This window comes from Penicillium coprophilum (assembly GCF_028826855.1).
Source record: "Penicillium coprophilum strain IBT 35676 chromosome Unknown utg000004l_segment0_segment0, whole genome shotgun sequence".
Taxonomy (NCBI): Eukaryota; Fungi; Ascomycota; class Eurotiomycetes; order Eurotiales; family Aspergillaceae; genus Penicillium; species Penicillium coprophilum.
The window spans coordinates 7,356,901-7,383,861 of record NW_026622723.1 but is presented as its reverse complement, the minus strand read 5'-3'; the positions used below and the strand labels follow the sequence as shown (position 1 = coordinate 7,383,861).

At 49.0% G+C, this 26,961-nt stretch overlaps 11 protein-coding genes across 11 annotated transcripts; 5 read left to right on the top strand and 6 right to left on the bottom strand.

Moving 5' to 3' along the window:
* Positions 1-374: 374 nt before the first annotated feature.
* On the bottom strand, positions 375-3,221 carry N7500_007217 (Dynamin; the record flags this gene model as incomplete). The annotated part of the gene is made up of 4 exons (XM_056678361.1): positions 375-748; positions 805-924; positions 984-1,245; positions 1,308-3,221. The coding sequence occupies 4 exons, from the start codon at positions 3,219-3,221 to the stop codon at positions 375-377; spliced, it is 2,670 nt and encodes an 889-aa protein (XP_056533361.1).
* An 853-nt stretch (positions 3,222-4,074) lies between these two features.
* N7500_007216 (60S ribosomal uL2 domain-containing protein) lies at positions 4,075-5,240 on the bottom strand (the record flags this gene model as incomplete). Its single annotated transcript, XM_056678360.1, has 5 exons — positions 4,075-4,212; positions 4,281-4,858; positions 5,006-5,063; positions 5,130-5,146; positions 5,222-5,240. The coding sequence occupies 5 exons, from the start codon at positions 5,238-5,240 to the stop codon at positions 4,075-4,077; spliced, it is 810 nt and encodes a 269-aa protein (XP_056533360.1).
* Positions 5,241-6,081: 841 nt separating this feature from the next.
* N7500_007215 (uncharacterized protein) lies at positions 6,082-8,106 on the top strand (the record flags this gene model as incomplete). The annotated part of the gene is made up of 5 exons (XM_056678359.1): positions 6,082-6,267; positions 6,376-6,545; positions 6,659-6,788; positions 6,843-7,211; positions 7,261-8,106. The coding sequence occupies 5 exons, from the start codon at positions 6,082-6,084 to the stop codon at positions 8,104-8,106; spliced, it is 1,701 nt and encodes a 566-aa protein (XP_056533359.1).
* A 591-nt stretch (positions 8,107-8,697) lies between these two features.
* Positions 8,698-9,334, bottom strand: N7500_007214 (DUF1770 domain-containing protein; the record flags this gene model as incomplete). Its single annotated transcript, XM_056678358.1, has 2 exons — positions 8,698-8,931; positions 9,026-9,334. 2 exons carry the CDS (start codon positions 9,332-9,334, stop codon positions 8,698-8,700), a joined length of 543 nt encoding a protein of 180 aa, XP_056533358.1.
* A 186-nt stretch (positions 9,335-9,520) lies between these two features.
* Positions 9,521-10,928, top strand: N7500_007213 (adenosine kinase; the record flags this gene model as incomplete). The annotated part of the gene is made up of 7 exons (XM_056678357.1): positions 9,521-9,572; positions 9,636-9,651; positions 9,714-9,864; positions 9,920-10,261; positions 10,321-10,658; positions 10,719-10,832; positions 10,892-10,928. The coding sequence occupies 7 exons, from the start codon at positions 9,521-9,523 to the stop codon at positions 10,926-10,928; spliced, it is 1,050 nt and encodes a 349-aa protein (XP_056533357.1).
* Positions 10,929-11,568: 640 nt separating this feature from the next.
* On the top strand, positions 11,569-11,766 carry N7500_007212 (uncharacterized protein; the record flags this gene model as incomplete). Its single annotated transcript, XM_056678356.1, has 1 exon — positions 11,569-11,766. One exon carries the CDS (start codon positions 11,569-11,571, stop codon positions 11,764-11,766), a length of 198 nt encoding a protein of 65 aa, XP_056533356.1.
* Positions 11,767-11,943: 177 nt separating this feature from the next.
* N7500_007211 (uncharacterized protein) lies at positions 11,944-15,000 on the bottom strand (the record flags this gene model as incomplete). The annotated part of the gene is made up of 7 exons (XM_056678355.1): positions 11,944-12,942; positions 13,002-13,555; positions 13,609-14,199; positions 14,262-14,436; positions 14,505-14,631; positions 14,687-14,773; positions 14,831-15,000. The coding sequence occupies 7 exons, from the start codon at positions 14,998-15,000 to the stop codon at positions 11,944-11,946; spliced, it is 2,703 nt and encodes a 900-aa protein (XP_056533355.1).
* Positions 15,001-15,662: 662 nt separating this feature from the next.
* N7500_007210 (Zinc finger C2H2) lies at positions 15,663-16,476 on the top strand (the record flags this gene model as incomplete). The annotated part of the gene is made up of 3 exons (XM_056678354.1): positions 15,663-16,007; positions 16,060-16,149; positions 16,201-16,476. 3 exons carry the CDS (start codon positions 15,663-15,665, stop codon positions 16,474-16,476), a joined length of 711 nt encoding a protein of 236 aa, XP_056533354.1.
* Positions 16,477-17,005: 529 nt separating this feature from the next.
* Positions 17,006-19,750, bottom strand: N7500_007209 (fungal specific transcription factor domain-containing protein; the record flags this gene model as incomplete). Its single annotated transcript, XM_056678353.1, has 2 exons — positions 17,006-19,460; positions 19,737-19,750. 2 exons carry the CDS (start codon positions 19,748-19,750, stop codon positions 17,006-17,008), a joined length of 2,469 nt encoding a protein of 822 aa, XP_056533353.1.
* Positions 19,751-21,721: 1,971 nt separating this feature from the next.
* N7500_007208 (STE11 family mitogen-activated protein kinase kinase kinase) lies at positions 21,722-24,573 on the top strand (the record flags this gene model as incomplete). Its single annotated transcript, XM_056678352.1, is given in 5 exon segments — positions 21,722-21,903; positions 21,958-22,031; positions 22,091-22,242; positions 22,302-24,459; positions 24,479-24,573. 5 exon segments carry the CDS (start codon positions 21,722-21,724, stop codon positions 24,571-24,573), a joined length of 2,661 nt encoding a protein of 886 aa, XP_056533352.1.
* Positions 24,574-24,934: 361 nt separating this feature from the next.
* On the bottom strand, positions 24,935-26,161 carry N7500_007207 (mitochondrial 54S ribosomal protein uL5m; the record flags this gene model as incomplete). The annotated part of the gene is made up of 3 exons (XM_056678351.1): positions 24,935-25,058; positions 25,114-25,809; positions 25,911-26,161. The coding sequence occupies 3 exons, from the start codon at positions 26,159-26,161 to the stop codon at positions 24,935-24,937; spliced, it is 1,071 nt and encodes a 356-aa protein (XP_056533351.1).
* Positions 26,162-26,961: the final 800 nt, after the last annotated feature.

Sequence of the window (26,961 nt, the reverse complement as noted above, 5' to 3'; positions counted from 1 at the left end):
ACTGGAATAGAACATGACAGGGTTTCAATCGAAAATCCATCATTTAGACCAGATGAATTTGCTTCCAAGCTAGTACGGCCTTCGTGAGCCGAAGGACGAAGCCGGGACATATAGGCCTCTTCGCGCATAGTCCCCTAGTCGGAGCTCCTAGCCAAGTTGTCAATATCTTTTCTTTTTTAATATAGTATTAAGCATTCACTAAATCTCAACAGATGCGAAGGATTTACAAACCTCATGGGAATATCCATTAAATGGAGATATATAGCAAATACTTTGATAACAGTCCATTGTAGGAGGTAAGAGATGATCTTTCGCCACATATCTGTACAAAGCGACCAAAAAATTAGAACGACCCTTCTCGCTCATCCTCCAACTTACAATTGCTTGGGTCCTTGGGTATCTGGGAATTTTTTCTCGTCAAAGTGAGGTCTCACGTCCTTCGTGGGAGTTGGGTTAGTCGAACTTCCAAATGGAGAAGACAACGAGCCAAAGCCTTTGTTCGAACCAAACCCTTGATTGTTCGAACCGAACCCCCCATTACCCGTGAATCCAGATGCATTCCCGGTCCCCCAGTTTTGAGAAGGCACTGGATTCGACGGGTTGGATGTGGCAGTGGCTGCATTGTTGTTATGTCCCAACCCGCCATTTTGTATGCCCGGACTGGAAGAGAATAGAGAACTCCGACTTGTACCAAAGCCTCCTTTATTTTGATTTGAAGGGAGGGTCGGCAAAGGAGCCGCGGCCGCTCCTAGTCGAACAATTAGCGTTTGCGCGTATCACATAGTATCTGGAAGTGGTACCTACCAGTGGGAGCAGTTGAAACTTGCGGGAACAGACCAGGCCGAGGAGTGTTGGGCGCCGCCTGAGTTATACGAGCCGTGTCTGTAAGTTTTGGAGTCTGAGTTCGAGGTTTTGACAGTCCTGCTGAAATGATGTTCCGGTGAGTCTGTGACTTCATGAACCGATATATGGAATGTAAATACCCAAGATAGGACGAGCACGCAGCAAAGAGTCCGCCGTACTGAAGGCATTGAGAGTCTGGTTTCCCTTTCGTAGCTTTTCGAGCTCTTCATTGAGACGTTCCCGATCCTTCTGAATGTTCGATGGTTCTGCTGCAATTTCTTGAACCTGCTGATCATCCATACTAAGTACAGTCTTGCCGGTGAAGATGTGCTCCAGAGGGCAAAGAAGGCAATTTTCGATAGCCAATATGGCAACATTATCGACAAATGTCACGATTGCAGTCTGCAAATGTGCCCAGTTAGAATTACCCGATATCTCATTCTCAATAAGCATTTCCAACTCACCTCGTAGTAGGCCTGCATTTGATCAATAATCTCTGCTGCCGCAAACTGATCGCTGGATGACTGTAGCTGAGATGCTGCTTGCTCCAGATCTCGGACATCAAAAGTGTTCCGAGTATCCTCTCCTGCTGCAGGGAAAGATCCAGACAAGTTGAGGTTTCTTTTTAACGCAGAGACCTGTCGATTTTTTCTGGACTCCTGGATCTTGCTGAGAAATGATTTCCCCACAGGCAGCGGATGGCCTCTTTTGGTGTACGAGGTTAACTCGCTGAGCTTTTCTAACAAAGACTCCTTCATTTTCTCCATTTCCGGCCCGATGAGGTGTCGCATGAGCAGGGGCCGGGTATGATCGTCCGTAAGGTTCTTCAGTACCAGCTGGATAAAGTACTCGACCGAATCCCATGTATTCAACAGATGAGATTTTGCAACTGCTTCCCAGGGCTCGCACTGGTCCCTGAACAAACTTCCTACGAGCAGCTGGTTTGCACTACCTGGTAGCTCGATTCCTCGGCTTTGCCGGGCCTGTTCTTTGATCTCACTCACAAGAGACTCCTGGGAAATGTAGAGCGGTGTCCAATTATCCATATAAGGCTTGGACCTCTCTTGGTCGACGTTCTCGACAAGACATGGCTGTCCAGGGAAATTAATGATTCGTCGATTCCCGCGAATGCTCATCGCTTCAGCAAAGCACTCATTAAGCTCACGGATGACCGCCCGCAGTCGGCGGAAAGGGATTTCTTCTGTGGTCGCCGTATGATCTTTGAATCCACCGAAAAATTCATCGACGTACGATCCATTCAAGGCCTGGTTTGTGATTCGTGCAAATCTGCTACTAATGTCGACAAGAAAGTGGCGTTGCTCCTGAAGAGTTGTGCGCGGTACACCCATTTTTGCCAGTGTCTGCTCGTTACGAGCAATCCTTTCTTGTATGTCCGCAATGAGGCCAGGAAGATTGCGACGGACATGACCAAGTAGGATCTTGCTGAGACGGCGTCTCAGACTTTCAATCCCAACTTGGTCTCGAGGGAGGGAAGCCCATCGTCCCCTTTCAAAGAACTCCTTTTCTTGAATATCTCGTGCATCATCGGAAATGTCGCGCGTCTCAAACGAGCGGTTGCGCAGTACATGCCAGCCTAGTTGTAGCTTGACTTTTTCGTTCTTGACGAATTGCACATAAGTTTCTTGTTCCTCCGAGCCCGCTTCGGGGATATCAGGCTGCGTGACAATGCCAAGGACTCTCTCGTATTTGGGATCAAAAGCCTGCGCGATATTCAACACCTTCTGGATATGGTAATCGGCCCTTGCACTGATGACAGCCAGAATGATACTCCGGGAGCTTTTCATGTACTTTTCTGTCAGATTTTGAACTATCTCCATTCCTTGCGCGTTTTGTTCGCTGCTACTAGAGTAGTGGAGGCCCGGAAGGTCGACCAGAGTCAGCTCTGGCTTTTCAGGGCCCGAGATCTCGACTTTAAGGACGTCGTCGCTAAATCCTGTGGTCGAAGTATCGGTGCTAGAAAGTCCCATGCATTCTTTCGCTTTTTCAATCAGCGCAGGAAGGTCTGCACTAGATGAGAAGGACGCGGAGGTGAAGGCTCGGAGGCGCTGTTGTTCCTGCTCGTCTTTCCTGGAATCTCCAGGCTCAATGGAAACTTTGATTTTTTCATGAGGGCTTCGGCGAAGAATAATCTCAGTCGCGAACCGAGTGCAAATATTACTCTTGGATGGAAAGCGCACTCGCGAGATTGCCTCCAGTACAGAGCTTTTTCCGCTAGACTGATTACCACAAACAATAATTTGAGGCAGCTCCACAAGGCCTCCAACTCCAATAGCACGCAGCTCGTCGATCTTGTCTAGCAGCTCTGAATGTTGAGACTGTAGCTGACTCATAGCCTCTTCATCAAGCGGCGATGACATGTTGACAATGTTCTAGTGGTTCTTTTACAAGATAGAGCTGAGGAAGTTTTGAGAGAGGAAATATAAGGGGAAGCCGAGGACTAAATACATGGATTTTTTTTCGACCTATCAATGATCTACATCTGCGAGCGCCTACTTCACCTGCAATCAACTTCATGAAATGAACCACACCCGAGCTATGATTTTCTGATAATTTGTAGACAACGGAGGTCCATATACAGTCCAGGCATCTAGGTTGTCTCCGATTGCACGGCTGTTGTGCCCACATATCATTATTGATGTAGCGTACAGCGTATATAACATTTTTAAGGGTGTAAATCATCTTGTCCCTATTCCAAATGCTTGTTTTTATTTTTACTAGACTGCATTACTGTGATGTGCTCGAAGTATAGTATATAGTCAACGCTGAAGGGACCGGGCCCATCATATAGCGTACCAACACGACCTTGAACTGAAATGGTACAATTCATGGAAAGAAATCATTGGGCTTCACTGTTGCATGGCATCGGTAATATGGCGTGGTGACAACGACTGTGCAGCGAAATGTGTATGCAATTGAGTTACGGCAGAATGTAGGATCTACTAGGGTGATGGACAGGAACGATAAAAAATTTAAAGGTGTATCATTCCACAGCCTCAAAGGCTTTTTGATTTCGTTTCTGCCCTGTAGAGGCCAACCCCGGGCCCCTTTCCATCACCCTTTGATTTGTTCGACAAGAAAAAGGATAGTGTCCACAACCTTAATTCGCTAAGGGCGCATGAGACGCTCATCCGCAGGCGCCTAAGTACATTTGTCTCATAGCAGAATTCCATTTTCAACCCGTCACAAGAATAACTCCAAGAAAAAGCACCCTTAATCCTTGGTCTTCTGGGTACCGCGGAGCAGACCGGTTCTGCGGGCGGCAATGAGACCAGCCTTTTGACCCTGGGTAGCGTAGCGGGAGATGGTCGAGGCCTTACCGATGTGCTGGTGGTTACCACCACCGTGAGGCTGTAGAAAAATATGTTAGAAATTGCAGTCCTATATGTTATCGAATCTGTGTTTGGACCGAAACTTACGTGATCGACGGGGTTCATGGCAACACCACGAGTCTTGGGCCAAGAGTTGCGCTTGACAGCGAACTTGTGCTTGGCACGACCAGCCTTGAGCAAAGGCTTGTCGGTACGGCCACCACCGGCAACGATACCAACCATACCGCGGGCAGTGTTCTTGATGACCTTCTTGGCACCGGAGGGGAGCTTGACACGGGTCTTGCCATCCTCGGGGTTGTGGCCAATAACGGTAACGTAGTTACCGGAGGTACGGCCGAGCGCACCACGGTCACCAGCCTTCTCCTCGACGTTGGTGATGACGGTACCCTCGGGCATAGAGGCGAGGGGAAGGACGTTGCCGACGGTCAGGGCAGCGTTCTTACCGGCGTAGATGAACTGGCCGGTGTACATGCCCTCGTTGGCGATGAAGGTCTCGGTGATCATCTTGAACTTGTAGGGGTGGCGGAACTGGACCTTGGCGAGAGGAGCACCACGGCCGGCATCGTGGATGATCTCCTTGACGACACCACGGGTGTAACCGTGAGCCTCAGCGAAGTCGAGAGTCCGGAATTGGGCAGGGGCCTTGTTCAGGCGGGTGTTGGCCGCTGTAAAGTAGAGAAAAATTCGATATCAGCACTCCAATCTCCTTGCGAATCTGTGTGATTTTCCAATGGTCCTCTTGGTTTCCTCCTTGCTGCTCAGGTTGCGCAGCCTCAAAATTTCGTGCTGGGATGGTTTGCGGTCGCACTCACTGAAAATGGAGCCACGGCCCTTCCTCTGGTTGCGGATGACACGACCCATGGCGACTGTCTATACGAGGATCCTATGTTAGTATGGAAGCCGAACAGAAATGTCGTCGGAAAGTGGTAGTCGTACCTCGAAGTGAAGATAGGCTTGTCGTTGACGAGTTGAGAAATCATCGGACACGGGGACTTGTGTGGGCTTTAGGGTGCGGTCGCTAATCTAACCCAATCGGGCATAGCGCATGGTCGCTTACTTGAATTGGCTGAACTACAGCAACACAGGCATTTCTAGAATAGGCCCTCAATGGTTGGGTTTATAAGGTATTTGTAAATCCATATGGCTCTACTGAACTGCATGTACTATTTGAAGATATTGTTACTCAGAAATCTCTAGATAATTTCATTTTTCTGCCTGAAATACTATTTTAGTGCAAGCCCTGTAGATTTTGGGAGGGCAAATTATGTCATCATATACACGTGATTGCCAAGACCTGATATCGCCAGGACTCCTATCTGGCGTGTCACTCTCACTCTTCCTTGGACCTCGAAACGGCTGTCTCTGTATATTACATGATTCCGTGTATGGTTTTGATGTGATAACAATGTCAATGAGATGGAATCCAAACAGGGTTGGGCCATACTTGCCTCTCAAAGTGTTCCAGTTATCTATATCAAATGGTTGACAATGCTCATCGCGTACTTATAGTATGAAAGCAACAAATATGTAAAGCCGTCTCAACCAGTCGCATCCATTACTTACAGGGCTGCCATACTTCTTTAGCTTAGTTGCTCGTTTGGAAATATTCAATGGACTTCATCAGTCCCTCATCAGCTCTTTTGAGCTCTATCTCTATACCAAATCTATAAAATCCAAGCCGCTCTCGTGCCAATATCTCATTTGTTTGAAACATGCTCTTCTAGAAGACTGCAAGAAGCCCCAGTAATAAAAAACTAACAAACAATGGGAGTAGTTGTGTCCTGAATCCTTTAAATAATTGCCCTTCGGGCGCAGGCTCGGTGCAGACGTGACGCTCCATTGCGCGCAACTTACTTCTTCCTTCGTCACCTACCCCATCACTTCCACCATGCCTTCAGATTCAGAACTTTCATCATTATCATCGGCACCTCCGACAGATGACGAAGCTACCATGGCGATTGATCATCCGACTGGTATCGCGAAGTACTTTAAGAAGGAGTCTGAGACGCCGCCACCAAAACGGGAACCATCACCTCCGCATGAATACGTCGTGGCAGACAACCCCGATATCGCGGTAAGTCTACTTTACAGGAAGATTTCGCGCACTACTTGATCTACGGACTTGTATATGACGCGTTAGATCAACAATAGAACACGCTTGCTAAGTTATCACAATCATTAGTTCATCGTTGCTTTCCGCGCGCGTTTTCATGAAGTGTTTCCTAAAGGAGTTCCGCACTATGGCCCACAGGATATCGAGAAAGGAATTGAAGAATCTCCTCCTGGAGAATATATTGAAAGACTTCTATGCGCATTACTTGGGCTTGTTCTGAACCGCAAGAAGGAAGTTGAGTATGGTCGCCACCTGTCGCCCGATACCGTGCGGAGTGCTTGATGCGCTTTTTCTACCCCTCGCGCTATCGGTTGTGAATTTGAGTTCTAATTTCTATGATTGAAATATGCAGACGAAATCACTTTACGCGTCCCCTCGAAGAAGCAATTCATACACATCAGTCGCAGTGGCCAAAAGAATGGGAGGGCAAAAACCCCCTTCATGGGGGTCGCAGCTTTGCGACCATGTCCCCAGTGGAACGTGTATGTTTTCAAGATCTGGCATCTAATTTGTGATTCTGACACGTCTCCTCTTAGGTACGCTTATTGAAGTCCTTGATACTGTGGTCACTATCGTCATCCGAGGCGGTCCAGGCGAAAATCAAGGAATCCTACAAGCAGGCGCGCCACGATGATGACCTTAATCAACCATTGTCTGTCCAACCATGGGGTCGGGATAGCTTGAAACGTCGGTATTGGCTTATCGAAGGGCATGATGATACACACTTCCGTCTCTACCGCGAAAGTAACCCGGCCCTGAAACACAACACTTGGTGGAGCATCGCAGGGAGTATTCCCGAGCTGGAGGCTGTCGTGGAGAAACTTGAGGGCGAAAAGGGCACGAACTCCAAGAAGCTCAGCGAGAGAATTCGCGCTTCTATTCCTCGATTTGAGGCATCCGAAGAGGTGATATTTTATTTGAAAAGTGATTTGGAGTCTGCTAATAAATGAATAGAAACGGAAACGCCGGGAATATCGTCTCGCAAGAAAAGCTACCTTCACTCGTCCGGATCCTGGGTTCTCTATGTATGAAGGTCGTACACGCGGCAAGAAACTGAAGTACACGTACTCGGAAGACGAAGACTTCTTGTCTGATGATGGGCCTTCCGCCCGTCGCTCCACAAGAAACGCAGCTCCTACAGAATCTTACACGGAGTCTAGGCGCCCTCGATTCACGGCAAGTGGGAGGCAGATTCGATCTCGCGCCGGGGGCCTATATGGTGAGGCTTTGCTGACTGGTCAACGCGATGGAGTTGATGAAGAGTTCGATGAAGACGAAGAAGAAGAAGAAGTAAGCAGGCCGCAGAGAGCTCGAACTTCGACCCACCCCAACGGATACTCTGGATACGACCCCGATGATTTGGAGGATGCTTCTGAAGTACATTCAAGCGCGAATGAAAGCGGCAACGAATGGAACGGCGTTGAAGACGATTTGGAGCACGATTTTGAAGGCGACGATGAAGAGAATGAAGCAAGTTCAGACGAGTCAACCGGCAATGAGGAGCCAGAAAGCCTTGTCGTGCAACTTCGATATGGCAAGGGAGATGCATCTAGCAATCCGGAAGTCCAGGTTGACAAACCTCCTGCGGAAGATGTCGAAATGAAGGATACTGTAGAAGCTGCACTGACTTCCTCCGCCCAAGCCCCGACGACACTCACCGATCAATTAAACTCGGGTGCGCAGCAGGCCCCGACCATGATTGCACCTTCAGACCGTTCTGCTCCGATACCCCAAGTTCCGACCCATTCTCCAGCGGTCGTGGCTGCGCCATTTATTTCTAACGGCATCAATCAAAATTGAAACATTTGAGGTTGAATTCGGTTCAGCCAGGCGAGAAAGAGACCAAAAAGCAGCCAGGAATGTACATTCTACGAATTGTTGCTAGATAGATCTTTTTGGATTGCAATTGTACTTTATAGTAGCTCTGTGTGGTGGCCGAAGCTTGAAACGTTATACAAAGTAATGAAATGGAGGTGCCAAAACAAAGACGGTCTTTCTCAAAAGCAATTGCGCAATGAGTTGCATACGCAGTTGATAACACTACAAATGTATACGGATTTGTCCCATTTGACAGCCCATGAAGTCAACCTGGTACACCGATAAGATATATGGCAAAAATAAGATGATCTTCTGCATAGTAGAGTCAAGGGATATAAGAGATGCAAATGGGAATCAACAACAGCAGGCGCCTCCAACAGCACAAACGCCAAAAATGCAAGCAATACAGTGTACACAGAAGCCAGTGGCCAGACCCCTGAATTAAGATACTAATAGGTCGCATCCAGAGCAAAGACAACCTCAGTCAGAGCCTGCATTGGAGAACTGGGCCGTGTAAAACTGCAAAAACTCCTCGAGCGTCAGCCTCTCCACTTGTGCCACTTCTGGTCGAGATCAGATGAGAAATCGACGATTGGGGAAGTAGGTACTCACATCTTCGACCTGCGATGCCAGTTTGGGGTCCCTGGCGGAGCCAATTTGCGGTACATGCCAGTTGTTCACTTCGTACCACCATCTGCGAATCCGACTACCAAGGGTGTGCCCGCTGACTGAGGCATTGCGGTTCCAGAAGCGCCAGCCTGAAAGTGCGAGTGTCCAGACGGTTCCTTGGATCAGAGGAAGAAGTACCTAGAAGGGAACAAGATTAAGTGTTAGCCAAGCGTTTTCAAAGATTTGATAATTGACACTGCAAAGGGATCAACTGAATGGCGGCAGCGCATACCTGGTCCCTAGTAGTAATCCACGCCACTCGTCCCCAGGTATCGGCATCCTTAATGCTGGCCAGATAGCTCTGTTCGAAGCGCAGATCCGGAAGAGGAGGAAGATTCTGTCGCCGGTGGACTGGTCTAATTACTCGGCTTGGATGGACAATGTCGGAGGCAAGGCTGGCTGTTTCGGAGTCCGGGCCAACCACGACGGGTTGTTTTTCTGAAGCTGCCGTGGCTGGATTGATGTCATGTACTGGATCAGGGTTGTGATTGATGCTCGCAGATTGAAGAATCTGGGGGATATCCATAGCGTGGTCGGCCATTTTGGGTTTATATAGGTATGGAGCAAAGAGCTGTGAATAGCGCAGCTCCCAAGGTCGGCCATTACCGGTGGACCGGGGATGCGCAGTCCGCTCTTTTCTGCCAACCCCTCCATATCCTCCATATCCTCCCACCTTTCCCACCTTTTTTACTTCAATTCCATTCTCATTCTGATCAATCATATAACAATGGCTGCTCCTCAAGGTTACCCTCTTCTGTGTCTGGAGAACCCTCTCCTCGGTATGTGAAATATCATAAGTATCATCTAGCCATATTTTTAAAATGCTAACGGGATTACTATAGACATCCAGGCTCGTGGGTATGGATGAACCTGAAGTAAATGAATGCTAAGAGCTAGATGCTGATGTTATTTTTTTTTAGCGATGCCGCTCTCCTCGAGAAGTATGAGCTGAAGCCAAATGATGCTATCCTCGCTGAGGACAAGCACATGGGTATTTACGAGGACCTGCTTGCCCGCGACGCTAAGCTGATCCCCGGTGGTGCTGCTCAGAACACCGCTCGTGGTGCCCAGGTATACATAAAACCCTTTCTACGGTTTGAAAGATTGAGATTAACAATGTTTCCAGTACCTGCTCCCTGAGCAGTCCGTTGTTTACATCGGTTGTATCGGTAAGGACAAGTTCGGTGACATCCTCAAGAAGACTTGCGAGGAGGCCGGTGTCCACACCGAGTACCGTGTTGATGAGGCCCAACCCACTGGTAAGTGTGGTGTTGTCATCACTGGCCACGACCGCAGCATGTGCACCCACCTCGCTGCTGCCAACGAGTACAAGCTTGAGCACCTCCAGCAGCCCGAGATTTGGTCTCTGGTTGAGAAGGCCCAGGTCTACTACGTCGGTGGGTATCACCTGACTGTCTGCGTGCCCGCCATCATCGCCCTTGGTGAGGAGGCTGCCGCTAAGAACAAGGTATGTCAATTGCATTCTGATCCATTGGATCTCTTTTCTAATTTACTTATTTTCATCAGATTTTCATGCTCTCTATCTCTGCTCCTTTCATTGCCCAGTTCTTCAAGGACCAGCTTGACAGCGTTTTGCCCTACACCGACTACACCTTCTGCAACGAGACTGAGGCTATTGCCTACGCCGAGGGCCACCAGTGGGGCACCGAGGATATCACCGAGATCGCCAAGAAGCTCGCTCAGCTCCCCAAGAAGAACACCCAGCGTCCTCGTGTTGCCATTGTCACCCAGGGCACCCTCCCCACCATCGTCGCCGTCGGCTCTGCTTCCGGTGTCGTCGAGGTGAAGGAGTTCAAGGTCCGCGAGATCTCCAAGGAGGCCATCAACGACACCAACGGTGCTGGGTAAGTGATATTAATCTAAACAACGTCACATTCAAATTAACTAACCGATGTCCCCTATAGTGATGCTTTCGCCGGTGGTTTCTGTGCCGGTATCGTCTCAGGCAAGTCCCTTGATGACAGCATCGACATGGGCCAGTGGCTCGCCAGCAAGAGTATCCAGGAGCTTGGACCTTCGTGGGTTTTGCCAAAGTAATATCTTGCAAGTTTACTAGCTAACATCTTTCAATCCGCAGCTACCCTTCCCCCAAGCAGACCTACTCTCGCTCTTAAGCGTTCATAATGTAGGCTACGAAAAAAAAGCATAGACTACCAAACCACCTTCAACACATCTCCCAACCTACTATTGGAAGATTTTGTGCCATCCAGTTCAACAACCGGATGGGCACCACCTGACTTTGGATGATTCAACCCTCTATACCCAATTTTTTTCCTTTTCTTAAAACTTGATGACTTCAACGTACTATCTGAAAAATCGAACGAATACCATACTGTCTTGAGAATCTTGTCCTCAAATAATATGTGACTATTCTCATTTCGGCCAATTGACGAATGAACTATTCATATTCGGGCGATTTACCTTACTTATCCACATGAACAAATACACCCCGTAAACTACTATGAAGAGAAGCACATCAAACGAAAAATTGAATTTAAACTGCCTAAATGACCAGCACGACGGTGTCAGAAGGGTAATGGGCCCCAAGCAACCTGCAAACCCATACCCATTGCAGAGATCACCGTATTCGTGCCACATGATTCTTTAACAAAATGAAAGAAAACAAGGCTAAGGTGAATGGGGAGAACAGGGTTCCAGGTCATATTGCATGAAAAGAAGAAAAGGCAGAAAACAGAACGAAACAAGCGTCTTCTCCAATGGCAGAATGCCCATGTTCATATCCTCGTATTGATCATGTCGTTGAACGCACGTATCCGTCCAAACAAATTGCGAGGAGAGCAAGGACCAAAGAAGTTCTTACGGGAACTAACCATCGGTGTCCTCGCCACCAGAGGACTAGTGCGCCATCAGCCACTTGTGAACTGGCTAGGAGTACAATCTCGCCTGGTCGTTGTAAAGGTGCACACTGCCAGGGTAGGCTTGAATGTGTAGACTCAACGCAAGCAAAATCGCTTCGCGGTACACAGGCGGCCACGCTGATGGAAAAACACAGTACACGCCAGGATAGCTGGAGGTCGAGTTGCACTGTTCTGGCAGCTTGCCCGGCTGGTAGTGTAATATGCATATGCACATAGAAGAACTAAAAAAATGAGAGCTTGGATATCTGAATCAGCCGCCTTGGCCACAGGGTGGGGTTTGTCCGATTGCTCCAAGCTGTGTTCCAGGCTTGCGCCCTCCGATCCCGGAATTGTAGGGAGTTGCTCCAGTGAGACTGCTGGCGATGAAAGCATCATTGGCCCATGAGGGATGTCCCAGGCTGCTGGGCGCTGGCTGGCTCGGGATTTCGAAGGCACCGAATGTCGCTCGTCCATGGTCCCAGCCGCCGGCGGTAGGGCGAGCATGAGACATGCTGGATGAGGCCCACGGTGTGGGCATTGATCCTACATCCAGCGAGTTTGAAAACTGCGTCTGGGTCATCAAGTGCTGTCGGAGCATGAGCTCATTTGCTAACTGATCTTGCGACGGTGAGCGCTCAGAAGGCACGGCAGTTCCAGAAGCCAGGTGGTGTAGTGGAGCTTGCTGACCAGCTTGTGGGCCAAGGCCAGGAGGCGTTCGTGGAGGCGCGGTGTCTCTCAGCGGCGTCCAAATGCTGGGAAGGCTGGGTATGGCAGGCCGTGAGGTATATGACTGAGCCGACGGCGCTCTGAGAGAATCGGGTGCATTCATGACTGGTGGGCCAAGCCCAGGTGGAGGAGCTATTGGGGTGGTGAGAGGTGGAGAGTTTTCGTCACGGAACGGGTAAGCATTGATATGAGGTGAGACATGCGTAGGTGTCGATATCTCTCCCGTGCTCATGAAAGCAAATTGGTCATTGGGTGGGGTTTCATACGTGTCCGAGTCAACAAGTCGCTCGACACCCTCGACGATCTGATGCATGTTGGCGGACATGGATGCCGATGCAGATTGGGAACCGCCGAACAGACTTTGGGCTTCTGCGGCAGGGTATGTATTTTGAGCGGCTTGTGGAATATCCTCGCGCTCAATGCTCGCAGTTGAAAGTGCATGCTGGCGGCCATGAGGGCTAGAGTAGAATTGTGGAGGCAGATCCTCTTCCTGATAGATAAATGTCTTCTTATCTTCACTATCCACAAGAGCCACCGGGATTTTCTAAATGAGATCAGCAATCTGTTTGTTTGTTTATAATATGTTAACAGCTTTTCACGTACTCCTCTCACAACCAAGTCGAGTCCATCAATTACGAATTCACGAATTCGATAGAGCATTTCCATGTTGGGGTGACTTCTCTCAATCCCAAGATCGTGCATCCGGGGCTTTAACTGATCACCACGTCGACCGTATCGGCGAGAAGTGGCAGCCTGATCCAGAGGTGCAAAACCAAGACTTTCTTCGTCTTCCTCCAATAAATAATCAACCTCGGGAAGGCTGACCACATCGAACGAGGATGCGAGCAGGCTCAGCGTACCGGCATAGATTTTCCAGAATTCTTTTATTTGAATCGAGAGCGCTGAATCCTTTTCCTCTTTCTGTTCAACAAGAGACTGGCTGTTTGTGAGTAGCCAGGAGCTGTAATGGCGAAGCGCGGGCAAGATCCGGCGAGCAACCACAGACACTTTATCTGGAATAGGCAGTGCATCTTTGCTGTTTAGATCTTCAAAAGAAGCAGTCCGTTCTAATTCGACCAAAAGTATTTGCAGTAAGGTGAAAAAGGTCTTTACATTGATGCGCTGGAAAAAGACGCGTGCGTCCAAAATGGACTCCTCTGAGGGATTGGTAAGCATATACATGAGCAATGATAAGGGTTCAAACTCTTACCAGTAGACCGGACTTTGGCAAAATCCTCAGCTGCAATATTGATGAGACAGAACTTTTGAAGTGTCCCTTCTAGTGATCGTTCTCTGATCTCGACTGCTAGTTGGCTTAGAACTTCACTCTCCAACTCATCGTGCTCCGGGAAGTCGGTTCCCTTGTAGCATTTAGCATGGAGGTAGAGAAACCACGGAGTCAAGGCCCTTCCAGGGATACCGGCATCTTCAGGGCGTATAAGCTCTCGTTTAGCCCAGGCGCTCATAATTTTCCGGAATTCAATCTCCAGGTTGCCCTTCGCAGTAGGATGAGGTTCTTGAGCTGAAAGAGCTCTGTAGAGATGGTAGGTAGCACGAAGATGATTTCCATCCGCGAGAGCGATAATTGCCAATTGGTTCTGAGATGCACCCGATGCAGGGTTAATCACCGAGGCCAAATCATAATAACCGATGGCAGGGCCCCAATTGCGATCTTTGCTGACAAGTTCCGATTCGCGATAGCGAGAAAGGTCTCCCAGTCGGATAAGGGTTGCGTGACATGACTGGAGAATGAGCTTGCGCAGATCATTGGAGGGCTTGATAGGAGGTTGACCGGACAGATCTAGGAATAACCACGGTCAGCGTGTCTGAAAATGCGGCGCGCAGCTTGTGTGCCTGCCTTACTCTCAAAATTGAACTTGCGCGCAACTCTCTCTAACTCAACAATCCCCCCAAATCGCGACGACAAATGCTGGATGTATCCTCGGTAAAACCGCTGGCTTGACTTGATGAAATCGAGATAATGGCGTTCGAGTTTGCGCCTCTCGACTGGCTTTTTCTTGCCGTGCTCTTCGCGAAACTGATTGACACCCAAACACAGTCAGTGAATCCACCCTTAAAAAAAGTTCCGGTGGCGGGTTTACTTACACGAAGCAACTGCTTGCGAAACCGATTGTTCACTTTCAAGTGCGCATCCCACAGGCGACTCTCCACATCGACCTTGCGGGAAGCATTGAAGTCGAGAAGGATTGCATTTTGAGAAGAGGTCCGGAATCTATGTGAAAAGAGATCAGCCTTGAGCGGCGGCGCGCGCGGGGCTCGTCACTGACTCGGAAAGGAAATGTTCGAATTCATCGAATGTGCGCCGTTCTTGCGAGAAACATTGCAGAAGCTCCTTCTCAGCTTCTATCGCAGTCCTGTATCACCCAACTGGTTAATGTTCACCGTCCACAAATCGAGGGGAAAGCACTCACTTCCAGGCATCCGGGAACGAAGGCGCCATCAGGGAGTTAGCCCGGGGATCCCGAGCGTCAACCTCGCCGGTCAGATGGCTATGGCTTGAAATATGAACGGCGGAGGAGCCATCAGTATGTGAGAGACATGAAAGCGCACGATGATGAGAGTCGAGAGTATGAAAATGCATAAATGCGGTCCCGGCCCTACTATCATTGGTGTTGCCAAGGCGGGAGGTATCGTGTTCCGTATGACGATTACACGTTTTATTTCATCTGATCAACAGCAAATAGTGAAAGGAGACAAATATGCCGATGATCCAGAAGAATCTTATAGGCCATTTATAGACCACTGTCAATACATGCTCGGAGGGTCAGAATGGCTATGAGACCCATGAACTGAGGCATTTTTGTCATCCGATCTTTTCAGACTAGCTTCAACTTCACCTCTAAGATCAGATTCTTTGAGCTTCTCGTATGAAATATTTTGATATCATAGTGCGTGGTATTGACGTATTTTCCTTGCAAATTTGCCCGAACCCTAAAAGGGATATCTAACGGACAGTAAGAGAGTAAGAGAGTAAGAAAGTAAAGAATATCTAAAGACCCGAAGCAACCTTGAAAGCATTGTTACACCTTGCTTCGTACACTAACTTATAGTCTGAGACTATATATAGCTAGCCGCTACCCTCGAAAATCCACCTGGTTAGAAAATTATAACACACATAAACCGCCTCTATATTCAATACAGAGAAGGCGGAGAGTGGAAGAGACTAAAGTCTTGCATGGTCGCTGTACTCTTCCGTACCCTCAAGTTGACCTATCAATCCATATATGCAAGGTGAATTAGACCATGTCGAAACGATCCCGAAGCTCGAGATCTCCATCTCTCGATCAAGATTCCACCTCAGTATCCTCAGTCGCGGTGAATACCACAACTCCCCCTTCTGAGCGTAACAAGCTCATCGACAGTGATACAAACTACCTCCCCGAGGTGATGCATTGCTCCTTACCGCCTCACCGCGAGACGCTATCATTCACATCCTACGAGGATTACGAGGTCCATTACCTTCAGTCTCATGTCAACCGTTGTTCCGAGTGCAGCAAAAACTTCCCCACTGGTCATTTGCTTAACCTACATATCGAGGAGAATCATGACCCGTTAGCTGCTGCGCGGCGAGCCCGTGGCGACAAGACTGTAAGCTCAAGCCTAGCAGTCGTTTTACTCACTTTACTAATGAAAAGCAAAGTTCGGATGCTTCATCGAAGACTGTGAGCGCAAATGTTCCACCCCACAGAAACGACGGCTACATCTTATTGACAAGCACATGTTTCCCCGGGTATGGTTCTAGATCAGAATAGAGTCCCTATGTCACTAACACACTCCACAGAGTTACAACTTCTACATTGTCAATGATGGCGTCGATACACAAACGTCTATGCTGCGACCTATGAACAGTCACAGACGACGCATATCAACGTCGTCTGCTTTGGAGGGCAGGTTGCGGCGCCGAAGCTTGTCCCAATCGAACCCATCGTCAGCAGCAATTGCTGAAAAGAAATCACCAAATGAAATGGACATTGACGAGCTGGAAAAGTCTATGTCTGCTCTGAAGTTCGTGCCTGCAAGTGTTACTAGGAATCGCAACAAGGTGCCTGGCAAATAGTATTCGAACTTCCTTTTGTTTAGATACACAGCCCTTCCAGGGTCCCTATGAGAGATGAGATAATGAGCAATGGAAAGAAGAGTTACTTTTGAGATCTCACTATATGCAAGCTCTAAGGGAAAAAACAAGATAAGCAGTTGCTATTGTCCACAGCAAATAGCGGTAGGGTATAGACAGCACTAAGCAAGTGACGAAGTCATAATACATATAGATCGAACAAACATTGAACCCAAATAACCTGAAGTCCCAATCCCCCATATACACAAAACTCCCTCACACATCATCCAAAAGAGAAAACATAGGATCATTAGTATGGCCATTCCTGAGAGACCATTATTTTTTTTTTCGCAGAGACGTCAGTTGCAGCTTTGTGCCAAAATTGAGCGGACTAGGCATAGAGCATAAAGCATAAAGCCCAATTCCCGTGCACCATCGTGGCAAACGCCGATATTGACCGCACCTGGTGGTTCTCTGCCCAATAGAACACAGGCCTGGCCTGCCAAGTAGCAAACCCCTCAAAACACTCAAACTAGAATTCCAAAAGATCCGCGTAGGCATCCAAGCTAGAGCCGACCAAATCAACAATCGCCCAGCTAGTATTGCCCTTGAAAGTCCGCGCCCAGACGCGGACAATCGCAACACTAAGCTGGCGCACTTTGTAAGGATTCGCCATGAACTCCATATCCGGTGCGCCAGGAGGATCAACCGCCATTTCGGTTTCGTCCATCATGCTCTTGATCCACAAGAGCAACTTCCGCTCATGCTCCGACAATCTTTGCTCCGACTGTGTTGTGGGTATGGCAAGTAGCCAGCGACTAAGCAGAAAAGCGCATTCCAGACTACAGAGCGAATGCTGAATGCTCCAGAAGAACGAATGTGTCCTAGCCACAAAGTCAATTCCCAGTCGTACGGGGATTGAAAGAGCATGGGCTGAGTGAAGCAGCGCCATAATCAGCCTTGGGCTACGTGCAATGGCAGGCGAATCGTTCAGAGCAGCTGCAATTTGGGCTGGATCCTGTGTGATGAGATGGCGGCAGGGACCCAAGTCAACATGTAAACGGATGTAGGCAAGCCCCAATAAGGCTGTGGATGTGAATGCAATAGGACCGGCCGGATTCTGGGGGTCGATGCTGGATTCGGGTGTGCGCTTCCATAGAGCTTTCCATGCGCTCAATGAGTTGTCTAGCACATTCAAATCATCTTGTCTCAAACTAGTGCCTTGCATTTGAGGCGCGGAAAGACAGAGCTGGCGAGCAAAAAAAATCTGTTGGATGATGGCGTGGATGAGGATATAGTTTCCAAGGGGAGAGATGGGTGCCGACGGAAGTGACATGGATGATTTTAGGAAGAGCCTGGCAAAGGCCTCTTGGAAAGACACGTCTGTTGCCTGCCTGGTGCGATGAACGCGACGCCATTGTGGAGCATTGCTTGCTTTCCAGAGCTCATGAGAGCACGGCATGTTTAATTTCAACTCCCCGTTCAAGATCAAAGGAGGAATGTTATACATGATCGAGTGGAGGTTGAAAAAACAGTACACAATAAGCTTTGTACGTCTGTTGCCTTCTCTCCGTACCCACTCTTCCCAGCTGATAGGGTCTGGTGTGGGAGGAGCTTCAGACAAGCCATGTTCACGTACAAGCCTCGCCAAAGTACTCTGGAGTGAGAGAATCTCCCGCAAGAGCTCTGGATGTCGTTCCCAGGAGGCGAAGACCGTCAGTAGCAAAAATGTTCGAATCACTTCCATATGAGCATCCGAGTCATCCGGCGTGTATATTGACGAATTGAGTGTTGCATTTGGAATTTGCTGGTGATGCTGGAAAGGGCTGCTCGCCGTGTTAGAAATCATCGATGAACCACGAGAGTTATGAAACCCAGATGGGGGGGATATATAGTTCCATGACGGTTGTGGCACTTGCTTGCTGTCTCGCCGACGAAGTCGCTCCAATAAAATTGCTTTCGCTGCATGAAAAAGGTCGATGCCCCGGCTGTTTTCAAAGCGATAGTGTGAACCAGCAGCTGCCAGCGCTAGCGTAAGTTCAGGGGAAGCTTTAGCAACCGATAGCGTAGGGACATGTATAAACGGAAGATGTTCATTCAATCCGTTGATATACCCGGCAAAGAACCGAGATAGAGCATGCCGTGATGGCGGAACAAACCCTTTCGGAAGAACGTATGAAAACTCTTCAAGTTTCGAAATGAACGCTTGGCGATCTGCATTAGAGATGTCCCATGCTGGTCGCGTACTCTCGTCAGCCAGGCCGATACGATCGTCCATTTCGTGAGACTCCGGTTGCAGTGATGGCAAGCGGGATCCGAAATTCGAGAAGGACGGGTGGTCTTCCGCGGGCCCCCGCGAGTCATTCATGATATCCCCGCCAAGTCGAGTTGTTATCGTCTCACGGGGGGGTTTCGAATCAATCGTCATACCTGGCGGTAGCATGGGCTCCTCGACCGACGAGAACACGCCTGAGTCCCAGTCGGAGGATAGTCCCACACTTTCCAGGAAAACTGTGAAATCCTGGACAGGGTCCCCAAGATCAGTGAGATCGAGAATCGAAGGCTCTACACCATAATTATCGGCAATTGCTCTCTCCTGGATCTGGGGAAGTGGTTGTGGTGTAGAAGCGATTGTGTGTGGAGGTTTTCTCATGGACTCTAGGCTCTCCTGTTGACCCTCCAAAGCGACATGGCTTGCGGCATGAGATAAAAGATTTAAATCATATCCCCAGGATGGATTGAAGTGAGGGGTCTCTATAATTGATGGAGTTTGAACCTGGACTTCAGGTGGTGGAGGAGGCACTTGGGTGTGGACTGGGATGGCATCTGCAAGCTCTAACATGCGCGACTCATGATGGGCGGGTTGGATGAGGTTGGACTGGATTGGTATTTCATGGCTGTTTTCGTGACCATTTTGCACTCGTTGTTCTCGACTGGCTGCACTTTCGGCCGGGTGAACTAATCGCTCATGTCGCACTAGAAGATCACTGCAAAATTATCTTGATCAGCGATTGGCATTCCTCGGGTTTCAACACCAAGCCTACCTCCGAGCAAATGATTTGGAGCAGATGTCACATGAGAAGGGTTTTTCCTTGGTATCTGTTGTCCTACATTAGATATCAAATTCCAAATCGGAAGCAAAAGGTTACTCAACGGGTGCGGAGATGGCGTTGGAGATGCTCTAAGCGAGCAAAAGATCGACTGCAATATTCACACGACAGGGACTTTCGGTGAGCAGCCCCTTTCTTTTTGATTTGGCTGACTTTTCGTCCTCCATCGTGGGGTTTTGGGGAGAAATGGGGGAGCGCACTAGAGAGGGGAAGAATTTGAGGCCGCGCTGTTTGAGCGGGGAAATTGGACCCCCACAGTGAGGGGACAGTCACGTGATGGTCACTATATAGGAAAGATATAGACAAGAGTACATATGAACTTCTTTTATGAACAAGTCTAGTCCCTTCCTCTGAAATGGGTTGGAGATGAGCCTGCTTACTCCTAATGCCTAGGCCGGGTAAGCATGCGCTCGGGTCTCCACTGGTGCGGAGAGCGTGATTTGATTGCAAATTGTCCGGTATAGATAGGGTCGGCTGAAACATGTGAAGCATTGGGATATATATTATCTTCGTAGCCTAGGTATTGTGAAAGACGTGAGGGAAAAGATATACAAAGGTCTTCTATCTAAATGCCCTAGTGCAAGGTTCCTCTGTGGTAGAGAAAAACCACAGATACTTCATAAGGCTTGAGTTCTTTCCATTGAACATAGGGTAGTAGATGAGCAAAGGATAAGAACATTCGTGCGGTGGCTGTTAGGCAGATGGTTCTTACCTTTGTTGCAGGTAAGTGTTTAACAGCTATTACGGAGTACAAAGATACTGGATATATACCTATTTACCTACGGATGGATACTCCGGATGCTGACCTAATTCCTAGAGCCCTGGAGACAACCCTTTTAATTGAGTTCAATGGATCCCCACTAATGTTTACAGATCAACTAAAATTGATCTAAGACAGGCCTACTCCGTTATACTCCGTTATACTCCGTAGACTTGAACAGTTTCACCCTATAAAGCCTACGCGGTGTTTCACTAGTGGGGGCTGGTACCACTTTTCCGTTTTAGTGCCTTATCGCCGCTGTTAGGCTCAAATGGAACAAAGTGAAATTTAAGAAAAATATCTCTGAAAAGTAAGCTAATCTCTATCAGATACCTTGAGCCAGAAACTGTAGCGAAAGGATGGTGACAGCTTGAGCTATCTTATAGGGTTCAGACCAAAGATCTAGAAACACAAACCCTACAAGCGAGCTAGATGGCTAAATCATTGCCCGTAGGTGGATAACGACCAAAATGACTAGCTCGTCATCTATATTGACCGGCAAGGGGGAGTTCCAATATATAGCTCACAAACCCAGACTTTGAGCACAGATATGGTGTGTACTCTAAAAACAGAGCAAGTGCTAGCGGGATACGGAGAGTATAGAGTCAAAATTCCGTAGACATGAGCATCGTAGGGTTGAACAGGCCATTTGATAAAATATATAAGCAGAATACCTGATAAAGTGCTACGGAGTACTCCGTACTTAAAGGCTACAAGCGCAAGTCATCAAAGTAGCTATTATAGGAAAGCTCAGGAAATTTATGTATTTTTCAGATGAAACGAGTATGAGACAGCTCAGAGATAGACATGCGAGGAAATATTAGCCCTTGATACGGTGCCCGGGCCTCTAAGGCAGGTATGTAACTTAGTCAGAGAATCCGTTCCAGCCCTGGAGCCATATACGTTTCATATCTCAAACTCCAACTGGAACTCCAACTAGAACTCCATCTCGCGGTCCTTTAACTTCCCAACTTTTGTGTGAATAGTCTCAGCCAAGTGGGGAGTTATCTCGATAAACCCGATCACCAAAGTGGCCCCGATCTCGCCCCCCCAAAAAAGCTCAGACGGAAAGTTGCACTGACGTCCCTCATTTCGATTCCGCCCGTGCTGGAATTGTTTTACCCTGGTCAGTGTCTTCTATTCATTGTGGTTCTCTGTTGTCTCTACCCCTCATCAACTCCCCCGGGAGCGACAACCTGGAACATGCGGCTGACTGGATATCAGGGAACCGGGATTATGTGTTGACCGACGCCGCATCTTTCTTCGGATCCCTTCAACTTGACGCAAAGCACCTTCGAGAGTCGAGAAGAAAGTACGCTATCTCAATCGCCAGCGACCGGCCCGTGAATCCCAGTGATTTGCTTGACCTGATTTAGCCATGTTGGCTCCTAAGCAGTATTCGGCACCTACGAGTGTCTCTGCATCCCAGCAACCGACCGCATATCACACCAATTCATCCCAAAGACCCGCGACGGCTACAAGAGCGCATGATGGGATGGGGTTTGTCAGCCCAACAAAGTCGGAGCTTTCGGAGGGGCTAGATGAACTGTCATCAGTCCGGTAAGCTTTCTGGAGAAATGACCGAGACTCGGCAGTGGTTCTCACTATTGACAGGGCCTGGGATGAGAGACGAGTGGTCGCCTGGCTTCACAGCATCAAATGCGGACAATATGAGTCGATATTTAGAGGTACGTTTACGCACGGCCGTTTCGACCTTTGTACCCAGCATATCACTAATGATATACAGCCAACAATTTCAATGGGGACAATCTACTCGAATGCGACCAAAAGATCCTGCAAGAAATGGGCATCAAGAAGGTGGGCGACCGAGTGCGCATCTTCGTCGCTATCAAGCAACTCAGAAACAAATCCGGAACAACGTCACAACAGAAAAACATGGTGGGTTGTGTGCCGTTTTATTGGCATTGCCATCTGCTTTAGGCTAATTTTCGATACAGAATACCTTAGCTGCGCTCGAAGCCACGGCGCTTTCAAACTCCTCCCGCTATACTCATTCCCGCCTCCCATACCGACGCACATCTCAGCTGGCTGATGATGGCTATCTGAATTCCAAGTCTCTGTCGCAACCTGCGTCGCCACCCGCCGGGGACTCTGAAAGAGGCCTATGGCGCAAGGACTACCTTAATCATCCATCTTCAGGTGGCTCAAGCTCTGGCCGAAACCCCGGTACTCCGAACGAAGGTCGTCCAAGTTCCCATCCTCGAAACCCTAGTCTTGACGGCCTCACAATGGGACCCCTCCCGACAAACTCCCCTGTCATCCGTGTAATCCACACCGGTGGACAAACCAAGGTCTTGGATATTCGGAATTGCAGAACCCCGGATGAAGTGATTTTGTGTGTGTTGAAGAAACTACAGCTTCCTGAACACCAATACAGAAATTACTGCTTCTATGTGTTGGACGGATTGGATCCAGAACTGTCAAATTGTCGGAAGCTCACCGAATCGGAGCTGATGGAAATCTGTGATGGCTACAACAAGTCCGAGCGAGGGCGCTTGATTTTACGGAAGATCCATGCTGGGGAGCCTGATGAAGACGAGCTTCGTCGTGCGTCCCAGCTTGCGTATGATGAAAGCCAGGCCACCCATCAACACGCTCTGAATAATTCCAATCAGCGCCAGAAACACAAGATCCAGCAACTTACTGGCGAATCTTGGCATAACATTAAGCAGCCACTTTCTCCGCTGGGTCCTCGACATCGCCCCTCCACATCAAGTATTGACGAACCGCAAGGACCGAACAATGAACGCAATCCTGTGGCTAAACTCCGTTCATTCTTCGGACAGAGACCTCCAAGTGAGATGATTATTCACGAACTACAATCGTTCTTCCCCAGTCATGACCGAGAAAACATCGAAAAGACCATGCGCAGATCTCAACGTTTGAGTCGTGCCGCAAGTCGTATGAGTGTCGTGAGCAACTACAGCGTTGCCTCAAGTATGAAAGATGCCCCTCCTCTGCCGCCATTGCCCCAGTTGCCTCCGATTCCTAGCATTGCCGATGCATGGCTCCACGGCCCTGGAGTGGCACAGGCAGTACGAGCCCCGCGACCCATCTCAGTCTCCAAGTTCAACCTACCCCAAGCCTCATATCGGGATTCTATTGCATCTAGTTCCCTTCAGCCACTTCAGGAAGAGTCACCCACTGAGCCTAACCGGAAATCATATGTCTCCTTTGAGAGTGGCTCCGACGAACCAAATACCTCGCGCCAGTCGCGCCAGAGCTTTGAGAGTCTCAGTGTTGCGGCCACAGATGGCGGTTCCTTTAATGACCGCATGAGCATGATTGTCGCCGAAGATGGCGAGGAGGAGGATGATGGTCTTGTGGACTTCCTGGCTGGAAATAATTTTGCACCAAAGAATTGGATGAAGGGATCTCTGATCGGCGAGGGTTCTTTCGGAAGCGTTTATCTGGCTCTCCATGCTATTACTGGAGAGCTTATGGCTGTCAAGCAGGTTGAAATCCCATCTGCTACTCAAGGCACAGAGTTCGACCAGCGAAAGAACCTCATGGTCAATGCTCTTAAGCACGAGATCGAGCTGTTGCAAGGCATGTCCCACCCGAACATTGTGCAATATCTTGGCACCGTCGCCGACGACCAGTACCTTAACATTTTCCTGGAGTATGTGCCTGGCGGGTCTATTGCTACAATGCTGAAGCAATACAACACCTTCCAAGAACCCCTTGTCAAGAACTTCGTTCGACAAATCTTGGCCGGTCTGTCATACCTCCACGGCCGGGATATCATCCACCGTGATATCAAGGGCGCCAACATCCTAGTTGACAACAAGGGCGGCGTTAAAATCTCCGATTTCGGTATCTCCAAGCGTGTCGAAGCATCCCACCTCCTAGGTGCCCGCGCCAGTGGCGGCGCTGGTTCTCATATCCACCGCACCTCCCTCCAGGGAAGTGTGTACTGGATGGCACCCGAAGTCGTGCGGCAGACTGCGCACACCAAGAAAGCCGATATCTGGAGTTTGGGCTGCCTCGTCGTCGAGATGTTCATTGGGGCCCACCCCTTCCCAGACTGCAGTCAGCTGCAAGCTATTTTCGCTATCGGCAGCAACAAGGCGCGCCCCCCCTGCTCCAGACCACGTGAGCCAAGAGGCTGTAGATTTCCTCGACATGACTTTCCACCTGGAGTACGAGCAGCGTCCTAGTGCCGATGAACTGCTCCAATGCGAGTTCCTGGCTGCGCCTATCGCATAATCAACGGTAGCCACGGGCTTCTTTCCCTTTATTCTCTCCTGTGTCTTATCGATGCATGTATGTAATATGATTTTACGTATGATGGTGACTGTACTGTCCATTGAACGATTATCTCGGCTATGGGCTTTCTCAGTAGTACTTGATGCAACTGAGCAAAGGCTCCTGTTGTCACTTTCCAATCATCCTGTGCACTGTTGCTCGCTGTAAATGTAGATTGAATTTAAGCCAAAGATAGTACACGATTCTGAATAATCACAACGACCATGATGTAGGTCATCTCTAAAGTTACATGCTGGATATCTCAAGACTATCCAAAAGGAGATATAATAAAGACCAAAAGTATTCACCCGGTAAAAACAGCCTAGTTCACAATCTTACCGTAGAAAGGAATGCCCATGGCACTCAGGAGGAGTCGCGCGTCCTTGTCAGTTCTGGCTGTAGTGTGAAGAGTGATGTGGCAACCAGGGATCATCTTGGGGGGATACCTATGAAGCTGGGTTAGTCTTGACACAATAGAACGTGGATCACAGGCACACTTACATATCGTAGTTGACCTCAAGCTCCGGGAACAATGCAACATTCTCCGGCACCAGACCGAAAGTAATGTTACCACTGCTATCACCACTGGAACCCTTGACACCCTCCCAGTCCTTGATACGGGGCAAGACAACGTCAACCAGCTTACCAAGGAAGTGGTACATGTTCTCGCCATACAGCTCAGCCTTAACAGCGACAGAATCACGGTTCGCCGCAATACCCCAAGGAGCAACGTTAGACTTGGACTTGAAAGTCTCAACACGAACATTGGAGATAGCCTGAACGGCAATACCAGCGACGTGCAGCCAAGACGAGTTCCTCTCAGCCGCGGCGTTCTTAACATAACTGTGGATTGTGATGCGCTCGACTTCCGGGATGTTGTTAAACTTGATCGGCTTGCGGAGCAGACGCAGGACGTCGCCGCCACGGGGTCCGCGGAGGACACGGTTCTTGTGGTATGGCGAGCTATCGTCCCATTCGCGGAGACGGGCGGATTTCGGGGGAGGCTTGAAGCCTGGTGGTGTGTGCACGTAGCACAGGGTCATGATGTCGGGGGAGACGGTTGAGTCGAAGGTTTGCTCTGCTCGGGGGGCGGAGAAGGGGCCTGGGACGAACAGCCGGGAGGAGGGGTGGGATGGTGGCGGCGGTTGGTGAGGGTGAAGGGGACCACGGTTGTATTTAGGAGAGCGGAATTGGTATCTGTAATGGAGTCGCAATTAGGTATTGTTCATTGAATGTGTTCGATGTTGTTTCATGGCTGCGGATGCGCATGACTGGAGGTGTAGTCGGAGTGCTCTTACCGGCCTCGGGGAAGCTGGTTCTTGCGAGCAGCTGCCCGTGCAAGTGGGTCGAATGATGATGCCGCGCTGTTTGGGACGCTCGTTGACAGAGACGAAGCCGATTCCAGATCGGTCAAGTGGTCCGACAGACGTCTCGCCGGGGCTTCGTCGGAGACATTGCGGCGCGATAAAAAGCCTTGAGGGCGAACTGATGGCACAGAAGCCCGGGGCAGTGCCCTCGTTAGGTATCTGGATGGCTCTCTGGCGGCCATTCTGTGAGAAATGTGGTGTGATGGGTTGGTGATCATCCCGGACCCTTCCCAAAAATTGTTCGCGCGGATAGTCCTGTCACGTGAGCTATATACTAGCGCCTTATAAAACAGGCACCATATCCACCACACACGCATCTAGTCATACAGATCTTGGATAACTGATCACCTACGTTGTCTTTTTACTTGAGCAATGGCATTTTAATTTCTTCGGCACTGACCGAGCTGTCCACTTTCATTTCTAGGGCAAATGCTTCCTGTATCCGCGAAGATTTGACCAAATCTCGATCACCAAAAATGGGACTTGTTCCCGAGGTCATTTACGACACTTACTACACAAAAAAGTAATAAATTTGATGGGAACTAATTCATAGATCCATGAACCCACTTCTTCAGAATCTTGACCTGTCCTGAGGATTGATCTTTGTGGGAAACAAGCAATGTTTGCCTGACCAAAATAGACCACATAGGGGGAACCAACCTCGCTAGAAGGCAAAGGAGAAGACTCGAAGGTATGGATGGCAATTTGATACCTGTATTTTTATATTTATAGTTGAATCATGAAACGAGGGACAATAAGGACATGTGTGACTAAATTATAAGTAGACATTGCTACTAGCTTATAGGCCCTATATGAAGGTCCTAACCCTAACCTCTCAACATGGATGTAGTATCTTCGCGGACCAAGAAGAGCCTTAGGCTGGGGTTTAGGATTCAAATCAGGTCTATGCTGTATACAGATCATAGACTGCCATGATTAGGTTGTTTTTAGCTCGATTTATAGAACACACTGTCTGAACCTG